General features: G+C 39.0%; 1 protein-coding gene across 24 annotated transcripts in view; it reads right to left on the reverse strand.

Annotated features, from left to right (window-relative positions):
• Positions 1-12,333, reverse strand: part of PLEKHA5 (pleckstrin homology domain containing A5) — a 191,651-nt gene that overhangs the window by 20,114 nt on the left and 159,204 nt on the right. For 5 of the 24 annotated variants that reach the window (XM_081209807.1, XM_081209786.1, XM_081209796.1 and 2 more), the window contains 5 exons: positions 11,736-12,204; positions 9,685-9,771; positions 5,627-5,746; positions 4,786-4,839; positions 1,523-1,603 (listed from right to left, as the gene is read on the reverse strand). In XM_081209807.1, coding sequence (XP_081065933.1) covers positions 1,523-1,603; positions 4,786-4,839; positions 5,627-5,746; positions 9,685-9,771; positions 11,736-12,204 — 811 coding nt within the window. Of the gene's footprint in view, positions 1-1,522; positions 1,672-4,785; positions 4,840-5,626; positions 5,747-9,684; positions 9,772-11,735; positions 12,205-12,333 lie in introns of those variants that run through there. The other 19 variants (XM_081209791.1, XM_081209801.1, XM_081209793.1 and 16 more) reach the window with 15 other exon arrangements.

Consider the following 12,333-nt stretch of genomic DNA (forward strand, 5'->3'; position numbering starts at 1 on the left):
AACTATCAAGTATGGTGCTAACTCAGTGTAAAATGATGAACCAATTCTAGTCCTTCCAACCTAATGAAAAGCAAAACCAAATAATTAGGTAGCTAAAAAATTGATAATAACTCTCTGCACTTCAAGGGCACCTCATTTCTTTTTTCATTCCAAGCTGCAGAACTTTCCTTAGAGACGCTAGTTTCACTTTGGCAGATAAATCTGAATACCAATTTGGCTAGTGAGTCTCAGCCAAGTAGCAGATAACGAAGCCAGCGTTCACCCTTCATTTTCAGTAATACTGCGTGCTGTTCCCCCCCCCCAACTTATGTAATAATTCACAGATGGAAGCAGGGGAGAAAGCATGTTAACTTAAAAGTTAACAAAGCACATGTTTGAGCAAGATTGTAGTGGCACAAAAAGCATTTCATTACACAATTTCTACTCACAGCAGATGCCACACTGTTCTCTGAAGTGGCACAATTTTTTTGTCTACGTTGGCAAGGTTACCAAGTCTTGCCCCAAGAGGGAGACTGTGTCTTTTATCAGCTGCTTATTCGGCAGACATTTGACAGATGCAGGTTCTCCCATCATAGCTGCAGTGACAGAAGCTGCATCTTCCCAAGTTCTCAGTTCAAGCTGTGATTAAAGGAAAAGGAATGCCCTCCCTGGGAAAGGCAGCAGCAACCTTATGCACTGGTCAAAGCTCAAACTAGGGCTAACTTTGGACTAGAAGCTAGAGAGCCTCTGAGTTCATAGGCTGAAAAAAATAATGCCATTACTCGGAAAAACAACATAATGCCAAACATTTTATTTGGTACGTGGTGAAAAACCTGTAGACAGCCATATGATGTTTAAAAAATTCTTCCACAAATTGATTTCTAACGGACAAGTTGATGTTATATTTCCATTCAGCACATTTCCCCTCCAAATATTTTATCATGACTTGATACTGACTTTGTTTGCTGTGACTTTCTGAACACACTGCCCTTAAGAGCTATAGCCCCCAGATCAAAATTATTTTGATCCTTTTTAACTCCCAAGGGCAAAACAAAGCAGCTGTCCAGGAACCTACAACAATTAGTAAATTCATTCCTAAAATGAGAAGCTGCCAGAAATGACAAGGTAAACATTGCTGTCATGCTTTAGTGTTAAACCAAAATGAAGTCGTTCCTTCAACGGAAAAAGAAATAAACAAAAGAAAATGAATCGCATAGATCCATGCTATGACAAATGTTGGAAGCTTGTTGGCAATTTTATGAATTTACTGAATTAACCTACAAAAAACAGCAATTTGCCAAATATTCTGAAACAGAGAAAGTTATCCAAAGGGATACACTCAATACTCATTGACAAGTACGTTCAGCAAAGCCATGCTAACAATATTGCAGCATTTTATAAAACACAGATGACTTGTGGTTTTCCAAAACAAATAGGAGGAACACCAATGTTATGGGTAAACTGGAGGGGACAACCAAAAACTGTCACTGAGGAAAAATTTGCAATGATAAAAAGCAATTTCATTCACTATCCAAGACCTTACTTGATGGTACAGTTGTGGTCTTAGCGCCGAGTTCTCAATCATAGTGTGAACCATGATGATTAAAGGTTCATTCTCTTTCATCTATTTCAAATCAGGAGGAGCATACAGCAAACATCAGTTTACAGCACGGCTAGATTTGAAAGACGACACTGTAAATATAGCCTCTACTTTAATTATTTTCTGTTAGTGCAGCAGTTCATATTTCCTCTCATGCTTAAGCAAAGATGTACATTTGAAAAGCCTGCTATGGCCAAACTAGAGTACCTACAACCCATATTAAGTTTAAAGTAATTATTACCAATAAGCATTTCAGACGTTTCTCTAAATAACTCAAGCTGAAAATGTTCAATCATCTTTAACAAATGGATATGATGGACAAAGGGCTAGCCTCATTAAATAAACCACCCACCCACATTATCAGATTTACAGCATAAATAACACATTAACTATCTTAGGGATAGTTGCACACCATTAACTCTGGGCAAAAGGGAAGTTTCTGGGGCAAATCCTCGCTGTCAACATGGGGACTGGATACTGGGAAGAAGGTTGAGTTTAGTCCAGATTTTTCTCAACTTGATAATCATTTTATGGAGAGTAGTAACCTTGACCCATGTATATTATTATTTTCCTGAACACCTGTGTTGGGTCAGTCCAAAGCTATGGCACAACATGTAAACAGATGAATAGCGAACAAGCCAAATCTTAGTCCAAGTTGTAGACCGAGGCAGTCACAAACAATTGTGCTTGTTACAACTTTTCACAGTGTGAACTGCAATAATGTAAGCCTTCCTAGACAGTGAGTGCTCATTTGTCAATGTTTTATTTTGAAATACTTTATGATCTGCAATATAACACCATAACATTGATAACATACAGCAACTATATTTACCAACCTCTAATACCTATCTTTTACAGTATAATAATTTTCAAGGTTGCATTATAATTATATATATATATAAAAACTATTTACCAACTGTGTTCACAAATACTCTGTGTTGATGAAGTCAGTAACAGATTTGGGAAGCGGCCAGATTTGAGAAGCAGAGTTTCTGAACATCTACTTTTCATTTCAGTAGAACTTGTTAAGTCCCATTTAAATGAAATGCTTGGAGAACTAAGCCTTTAAAGGCTTCAGTTCAACTAAAAGGGTGTATATACATTTTATCAATGAAATACACAGGTTATATCATACATACAGTACTGTCTTAAGCAGTTTGTGGGTGGCCCTTAACAAAGAACCTGCTCACCTGCCTATTTAGGGAGCAACCAGCTAACGCTGGTTTCTCATGCAGGTCACATGGCAAACATAAAACCTGACACTCAATATGTGGCACAAGATGATAGGGACCAGAGTAGAAATAGTGTGAGGACATTTTATGATGTGATTAGACTTTGCTGTGGACTCATCTACAGCACAGTGTATGTTTCCCCAACCTAACTGCACTCCAGATGTTTTGGATCACAACTCCCAATATCCCTCCCCGTTGGCCAAGTTGAAGTCCAAAATATCTCAAGGGCTTGGGGAAGGATAGAATGGCAGACCAGCAGTTATTTCTATTTTTCATCTGCGTGTAAGGAATGCGACTCAAAAACTGTGAGTAGAGGGTTGCTTTTTTAATCATTATAGACAGAGTCCACATCCTATAGAAATGATGGGATACTGTTTAAAAGCACGGTGTTAAGCATCTTACAGGCAACACTAGATTATAAACTTCTGAACAGGACCGTATTGAATAGGAGAGCTTTTGATTCTTGAGAATTCCATATGCTGAGAATTCTCATGCAAACAAGTAGCCTCTGGAGGTTAAATTGTAGTTAAACAGTTTGCCTGGTTCACTACAATTTAACTATCCCAAGCCTAGGCTAGATTAGCATTTTCTAATAAATTTAGTCTATAAGTACTGCTGATGGTCATTAGCTGCTACAATAGCAGAATGAAAAACAATGCCCTTTGTAAGAATATCCATAGGCGGTACTAAAATCTTCCGTGATCAAATATTCAAGGGCCCAGAAATGTCACCTTTTTTGGCTCAGAACTGCACTTAGAGTCAGAGACAGAACTGAATATAAATCTATGCACAGTCATGTTTGAATATTTCAGTCTGCCCAAAGATGAATACAAATCCAGCATCTCAGATTTTGCTTTTATATTAAATTACACATCAACTGTACATTTAACTCTGATTCAGCAGTATCAGCTAGATAACAAGTCCAAGTGGCAGGCAGATAGAATCAGTTTGTGATTTATCATTAAACATGACTATTGTAACCTGGTTAAAATGAACTCAGGGATACTTCTGAATTTCCTATCAGAATGTATGATTAAACCCAGGGTCCACTCTCTCCTAATCCCTAGTTATGTAGTAAAAGAAAATAGGATTCCTTATCAAATACAATTTTATCCTTCTGCATATGAGAGTGGTATAAAACAGAGAATCAGTCAAAGACCAACCAATTATGTCTAGATCAAAAAAATAAAATTAAAAAGGAAGAGACTGGGTGTTGGCAGCAGCTCATAAAAACAGGGAATGGTGCCATGTGCCAGCACAAGTGGATGATGCACCCCACTTTGTGCTACTGCTTGATGGGAAGCACTTCATCCTCAGCACAGCTGCCATGGACTGAGTTGTAAATGCACTGCATTATTAGTGGTGTGTCAAGTGAATACATGCTCTCGTTTCAGGATGCAGATAAAGGGAACTGAGAAAATCTAAAGAACTCCAAATTCCTATGCCAACAACTCAGCAGGCGCACAAAATAATGGGCAGATATGCAGTTTTCAAGTTCTGTGCAAAGGTTTCTTGAAGTATTCCTCCTCCTCCTGACACCCAAAAAAGATGGCTATGACGGAAGTATATCCTTGTTCATTACATTAAATGTTTGTATATATTTAGACTTTGACTGCAGAGATGAGGCAGACAAAAGCCAGGTATAGCTATTGTGATAAACACTATATTTTTAGGATTATTTTTAAAATATTCATTTTGCACTTCACATTAACAATGTCATGTAAATAAATGAACCCATTCAAATATTGGACCCCATTTTATTTTAGCAGACAAGCTGCAGCATTAGGACAAAGAGTATGAATGGCACAGAACAATGACCTTAGCATATAAATTGTGCTATCTGCACTTGGAGAAACATTTTCACCATCTGCCCTGAGACAATTTTAAATGAGACAGTACCATTTAAAAGTTTAAATGATAAAAAATAGTGTCAACATCAGATATAAATATACAAGAATAAGCTATGAATCCCACCTGATGATCCAAATATATGGCATTCCTTTGAAGGTGATGAGAAAGAATCTCATTCTAGCAAGCAGCATTCAAAGAGAGGAAGGAGAGAAGAAAAGGACAGATATGAAGATGTGGAAAAGGTCAGTCAGAAAAGAAAGAGAACTACAAATTCTAATTTCAACCTTTAGATTATATTGTCATATTAATCCAAGCGAGAATTACATTGAATTCTGGGTCTTCCTAGAATTTGCATTAGCATATTTTGAAAAGCCAATCAATACTCCAATGACAGAAGGAAGCAAAATTATAACCAAACATCTGCTTTTGAAAAGTAATAAAGCATTAGTTTGCAATTGCAGATTTAGTAATATTAGCCGCACAAACAACTTCTTGACATTAAAACAAAATTAAGAAAAACCACCATGGTCATGTTGAATTTACACAGACAACTATAAACCCTTTGATACATTTGTGTGCATTTTCTGCTTCTAAATGCTTATTATAAATCATTTCAAAGATGAGAAAACAAAACGAAATGGTTATGGTAGATCATATTTATCACCACCCTTACCTACTTGGGCTTCATATTTGTGTGTAATCTGCGTAACTTGCAAAATTTCAGACTCAATTAAAGTGAAATGTATTTGAATGCATTCCTATTTTTTGTTGTTGCAATGTATTCAACATCCACACTAGAACTCAAAGGGTTAATAGCAGACCACCACAGATGCCAGGAAAACAATGACGCTCTAAAAAGCTACATTAGAGGAGGTTGGCACCAATGGTACAATGCAAGCTTGGATTAATGAATGGCTAAGAATAAGTGAAGATGGCACATGACAAACATCACTTCATAGCTGACCTTTGGGCTGCTGGCCTCAAGTTTTAGTTGCATGAGTTGTGCTAATGTGTGTTCCCGGATACTACTCAGTTCGGCTTGCTGCCTTCTCAGCTTTATAAGCAGCAGCGTGAGCTCCTCTGGCTGAAGGAGTATCGTATGAGAAGCCAAAGAGTGGAAAATAGGTTAATCATTATCTTGCACAAGACTTCAGATATATACTTGTGTTTGATAATGCTGGATATCATGCTACATCTAAACTGTGTGAACCTCTTCAAAATAAAAGGGAACCAACAATGTCTGCCAACAGAATACAACTAAACTAAGAGGAGGTGAAAAGAGCTTTAAAACCGCGAAGCTTCTGAAAATCATGGTAATAACTTCTACACACAAAGGCTAGCAATATTATGCGAAGGGAGGAGGAAAAACGCACCACGGTCACGAAATATAGAGGATGGGTATACTCAAGTTTTCCTTGGTATGTTTTAAAAGAATTGGATAGCAACAGAAACTACAGTATCTGAAACAAGGAAGAGTCTTGTAGCACCTGAGTAATTTATTCAAATGCTGGCCAAAGAAAAAAACAAAGAATGAAATATTAAAAACACACGTACAACTTTTACTAAAAGTATGCATTGTAAAAATACACTGTCACAAGTTTGTAGATCCAAAACACAACACACTTTCTGTTTTTTTCTCCTTTAATGGAATCACAGCAGTTTTTTTTGAGAGACTATTTCCCAAACACATCTAAGATTCTTCAACACAATTATACATGCTAGAACTTGAAGGTTGAATAGGAAGATCCAAATGCTTGAGAATCAAGGAAGAATTAAACTACAGTAATACCATTAGCCCAAGCCAAATATATTCTGAGGGAATTCCATGCTACTGACCAAAAAGCCTGCACTCACACAAAGGAAGGAGACTACGGCACTTAAACCAAAGCAACTATTGTATAAATATATTTAATTTCTTAACTAATATAGGGTTTTATCCAATTGTGTCCATCTTCTGATGGAAGGCTTTTATCTGATCCACCAACACTTCTGTAGACTAAAAAGGGGCGAACTCGATGTTCACAAAGCTCCCTTTCCTCCTGCAGCCCCCTCCCATGCCACCTACCACACTAAGATCCCCCTAACCCTCTGGGGCAGTTTTTAAGGAAGCTCGGGGCTGAAGAGTGAATGGGAAATAAGCAAATAATAAAATAAAATAAAATGTTGCCTCTGCTCACTTCCATTAATGGAAGCATCTGCTAGCTGAACTAAGGAGGCCTCCATCAGTGGAAGGACGCAATTGGATGCAACCCAGAGTCAGTCCTCCATGTTGTTCTGATTTGTCTTGCTACTGATATCTGTAGCAGAGAGCCATCCTAGTTCTTGAAAGAAATTGCACAGGGATGGGGAATCTGTGGCCCTCCTGATGTTTAGCAGCTCCCATAAGTTCCAACCAGCATGGCCACTAGTCAAGGATGATGGGAAGTGGAGTCAACATCTGGAAGACCATGGGTTCCCCACTCCTGTCTTAGGAGTACACTTTTTATCTCATCCAAATTTAACACTTGACTAAATCTTCATAACTTCTATGCGATCTTCCCAACCCCCAAAGCAGTCTCTCTTTGTTGTACAGGCTTTCCTTGGCTCCCACTCAACCTGCACTCTGACCTCAGCCTTCCATAGACAGCTCCTTCTACAATGACTATGTCTATTTAATTTTCTGAACAAAGCACCTTTGCAGTGGAACCCTTCGCTGTAATTTATTCTTATGTATTACTAATGCAGGAGTGGGAAACTGGTGGCATGTGGACCAGTCACAGTGGCTTTTCATTCAGCTCACCATCATTTTGCAGCAGTGGTGAACAAAGAACCGCATCCTGTAATTGGAGCATTCCTTACTTGCTTTGGGCATCCTACAAGCAGGGCCTGAGCACAACAGCACTCTCTCCACCTGTGATTTTCAGGAATTAGTATTCAGAAGCATGCTGCCTCCAACTATGGAGGTAGAACAGATCTATCACAGTTAGTAGCTGCTGCTACCATTATCCTCCATGAATTTGTCTAATTGTCTTTTAAAGCTATCCAAGTTGGTGGCCATCACTGCTCTTTTGTGGAAGTGGATTCCCTAGGTTTAACTATGGTGATGCTCTGCCTACTTCTCTCTTCTGAAGCAAGTGCACAGTGAAGATCCTCACTAAAAGCAACACGAAGCAACTAAAACCCTTGACATTTGTACGTTGTTTGTATGTAAACGACGTAAACAAAGCAATTTCTACTGAACAAAAGTATGAGTTGTGCGTCACTCAGCCCACTTTGGGCTCTGACCCTACCCACCTCTGAATGCAACTTCCAATGTGATTCTCAGGCAGAAATTTGTTTCCTAACTCTATCCTAATATATTAAGGTAAAGGGACCCCTGACCATTAGGTCCAGTCGTGACTGACTCTGGGGTTGCGGCGCTCATCTCGCTTTATTGGCCAAGGGAGCTGGCGTACAGCTTCCGGGTCATGTGGCCAGCATGACTAAGCCGCTTCTGGTGAACCAGAGCAGCGCACGGAAACACCGTTTACCTTCCCGCTGGAACGGTACCTGCTTATCTACTCGCACTTTGACATGCTTTCGAACTGCTAGGTTGGCAGGAGCAGAGACTGAGCAACGGGAGCTCACCCCGTCACGGGGATTCAAACCGCCAACCTTCTGATCAGCAAGTCCTAGGCTCTGTGGTTTAACCCACAGCGCCACCCGCGTCCCAGATCCTAATATATTACTTGCTAGTAAATCCCAAAGATTCATGCCCTGAGTTCTTAACAGTTCCTGAAATCTGAGCTTAACTTATGATTCAGATACTGACACATATATCAGAAGCTCTCTCATAATGATAAAGAAACCAATTATGTAAAGCATCTTTTTTGTCATGAGATGTAAAATGGAGCGATTTGCTTTGCACATTCAGCTGTTCATGTGAAAGACCTAGGAGAGTTCTATCACATGCACAAAAATGTTCTGAGCCATGGACTGTTCCATTTAGGTCATGGAAATGTTACACTACTCACGTGGAACATTCTTTAACATATAAAACGAGAGGTCAGGTCTATTATTCAGGCATCCACATCACTGGGGCCCCACAGAGTTCTTGAAGAGGGCTTCAACTGTGATGCTTTAGGTGAGCCACATAATCAGAAATCCTGAATTATATATTACAAGTAATGAACTGAAAGTATTCCTTGGCTACAGCTATGGTTTTAGCAACTGGCAGTGTTAAATGAATTCCAGCAGAGGGAGCAAGAAATTTTCCTATATTCAAGAGCTAACAGGTTTCATAATGATTAACCTACACTCCCCTAATACAGTATATACTCATTAGTGTTTCACTTGGAAAAACATTATTTACTAAGAAATGAGGGGGAAGAGAAATCGCCTGGAAGAAATTAAGGTTTCAGCTAGTAAAAGTGGTCATATTTGAGTTAAAGGTCTCTCAAAAATGTTTGCTCAAATCTATAATCCCTCATCTAAACCTTAGGTATTGAATGGTAAAATACTTTTAATGATGTGAATAAAAATGTGCAATTAGTGGATGGATAGTTTCTTTTCATAAGACAGCACAATGTATAATAAACTGCCTGCAGCACCAAATTTCCTAGTTAACTGCGACTTCCATTCTGCAGCAATGAAAAGCTCTGGTAATTGGTATTTCCCCTCCACAACTGAATTAACAACTTAATGGTAGGTCAATTTGTGAAATGAAGAACAATAAAATCGTAAATGTGCCTTGCTGTTGCTCTAGAGATATTTAAAATGAAATACTTACATGGCTCAAAAAGACAAATTATTCACAGATAGGAATTGCATAGTACAAATAGCATTTGAATTAAAAGGTTATCTGATTACTCTTGCAAAATTTAATGCAGCATCCAAATAGATTTAAACTGTTTAGAAGGAAAACCCCGATTTAATGAAAAAACAAAGATGGAAACTGCATTTAACACAGATTCTATAACTAGAGTAGTCACTGTGCTACGTGTTGTATTTTATAGGTTGTTCTTAAATAAAAAATGATGGGCTAAATATAAAAATGCCACTCACCGTTTTGCCTTGCAAGCTCTGGGGAGTAATAGGCTGTACACTCAGACCTGCTGGCATCGACCTTCTGTCAGGCACAAAGACATGCTGCTTTGGGGAAAAAACAAAACCGTGCACATATAATTCGGGGTGCCTGTCAAAGCTTTTCAAACCAAAGGTTAAATGTTGTGTTTTAAGTATGATTTTCCAAGTCAACTTAGGGTTTATGAAAGGTGTCTAAAGTGAAGGTTCTGGTTAATAACGTGCCAGCAGAAATACACTAAATCACCACACTTTCAGCTTGAACCTTGCAAATGTCAAAATGCCCTCGAAGGTCCAAAAAGCACCAACTACAACTAATAAGGTATTCCATTCACTAAAGTTTGTACCATTAAGTGCTCCTAATTAACTGCTTTTAAAAAAGACATTGAGTGCTCTCCTATAAGCCACTGCTATGTCCAGAAACTAAAGTAGGACACGTTTATACACATTCATGCACTGAATAAATAACATGTTTTGTCCTAATTCTTGGCACAGCTGCTTTTTTAGAAACAGACACATACACAGCTCCTTTCCATCATATGTTCTTAAGACTCTCCTGTGATTTTAGAACAATATACAACACAATGCAGCCAGTAAGTGTGAAGCTGGGGGTTGAAAAATGTTGCACAAGGAAACAGTCTTAAGGGAAGCTTCTCAAATAGCAGTACTTTCAAGGATAAAGATGTTCAAGCACAAAATAAATACACTCCATATATGCAAAGAATGACAAATGCACATAATATCTGCTCCTTGTCCTATTTGTACACATGGAAGAAGTGAATGGGAGAAGATAATGAAATGTTAAAACATTTGGGGCTATTTAGTTTAGGGGGGAAAATGAGTCAGGAGGGGCATGATAGACAAAATTATGCATGGTATGGAAAGTTTTTCTCCCTTTCTCATAATACGAGTGTCTAAGGCCATCCAATGAAGCTGAATGTTGGAAGGCTCGGGCCAAATAAAAGAAAATACTTCTTCACACTGTGCATAGTTAAACTATGGAATCTGCCACCACAAGAGGCAGCAATGGCCATAACCTTGGATAGCTTTAGAAGAGAATTAGACAAATTCATGTAGGAAAAGGCTATCAATGAATAGTAGCCACAATGCCCATGTTTTCTCCCCTTCACTGCTCCAAGTAGTATGACCCTGAATACCAGTTTCTGGAATCACAAGTGGGAGAGCATTGTTGCACTTAGGTCCTACTTGCGGGTTTAGCATAGGCTTTTGGTTGGCCCCTGTGAGAATAGGAAGCTGGATTAGAAGGGCCTTTGGCCTGATCCAGCAAGGCTCTTAGGCTAATGGTGAAGTGGTTGAATGGGTAGCACCTACACAACAGATGTGAAGTTCGTTATTTTATTTGTTTGTTGCATCTATATAGTGCACATAAAACTTTGTTCTCTGGTCCCATCACTGAAAAGGCCTTCTCCCTAGTGACTGCCTGCCCCGCTTCATTAGATGGGGCAATGTGAGAAAGGGCATCAAATGAAGATCTCAAGCAAGGACTTCTCAAGGGTCAGAGTTCTGTCACAGACATGCTAACTGCTCAGGTGAGGTGGGAGGCTTAGCTGGGTCCTTTCGACAAGCAGCTGTTTATTTGGGAACATCCCATGCCATTTTTCTAGAAAAAGAGGTGCCGAAACTCACAATGAACACCTCCTTTGTTCTCTTATAATGGCAATGGCACCCACCTGAGAGGTGCTAGAACTGAGTTCTGCCTGAAAAAAAGCCCCAGGAACATCTCATGTCAGATGAAGCATGTGAAACGGAAAGACTTTATCTTTCAACCCACACTTATGATGTTCTACTCCCGTTAACTCCTAGTGCAATTTTCTCAATTATATGCTAGTTCTCTGTATCACAGAGAGAACTAGCATATAAATCAGAGCTAACTGGATGTTTTTAACCCGAAGCTTTATATTTGGTATTTCTTTTGTGAGCCGCCCAATATCAATACATGATGGAAAGACTAGTTCCAAGTTATACATTTTATAGCACATAGTAACTAAAGTAAAACAATAAAAGCATCTCACCTTTGTATGATGTGGCCTATGCCTGCGGTCAATTGTTACATCACCTCTTTGCACTGGTGAGGACACTTCTGATCTGTAGTTCCTCTGAGGTGAGTATCCTTGGAAACCTGCTATCGAACCATGGGAAGGTGATGTGGGAATCAAATGCATTGTTTGATCAGATATATTAATCATGGTTTTGGGACTACTTAAAGTACCGTGTCTAGTAAGCGTTGTTTGCTTATTGTAAAACTGCCGCTGCTGCCACTCATAGAGTTGCCACATGGTGTCGTCTCGCATAGATCTTCTTTTGTCTTCAGTTGGCAGTGATCCAAGGGACTTGTCATAAATAGAGGGTGTCACACTGCAGAGGCTTTCTGGCCTGGTTTTGGTATTTCTTGGTAGAGTTCGATAACCTTCTGGATATCGAGGTACAATTTGGGGTCGATGGCTTGGCATGTTTCTTGGCAATGTCTGATATGAAATTATGCTGAAACAAGAATCCTTCTTCAGTAACTCAAAATGTAAGTAGGCACCGGAATAAACAACATTTAGTTTTCTTCTCTAATCTATCTTGAGGGTAACAAATAATTATTGTAACCCCCCTTTTTTTGCTAAG

The sequence above is a fragment of the Podarcis bocagei genome, assembly GCF_964188305.1.
Source record: "Podarcis bocagei genome assembly, chromosome: 10".
In the NCBI taxonomy this organism is placed as follows: domain Eukaryota; kingdom Metazoa; phylum Chordata; class Lepidosauria; order Squamata; family Lacertidae; genus Podarcis; species Podarcis bocagei.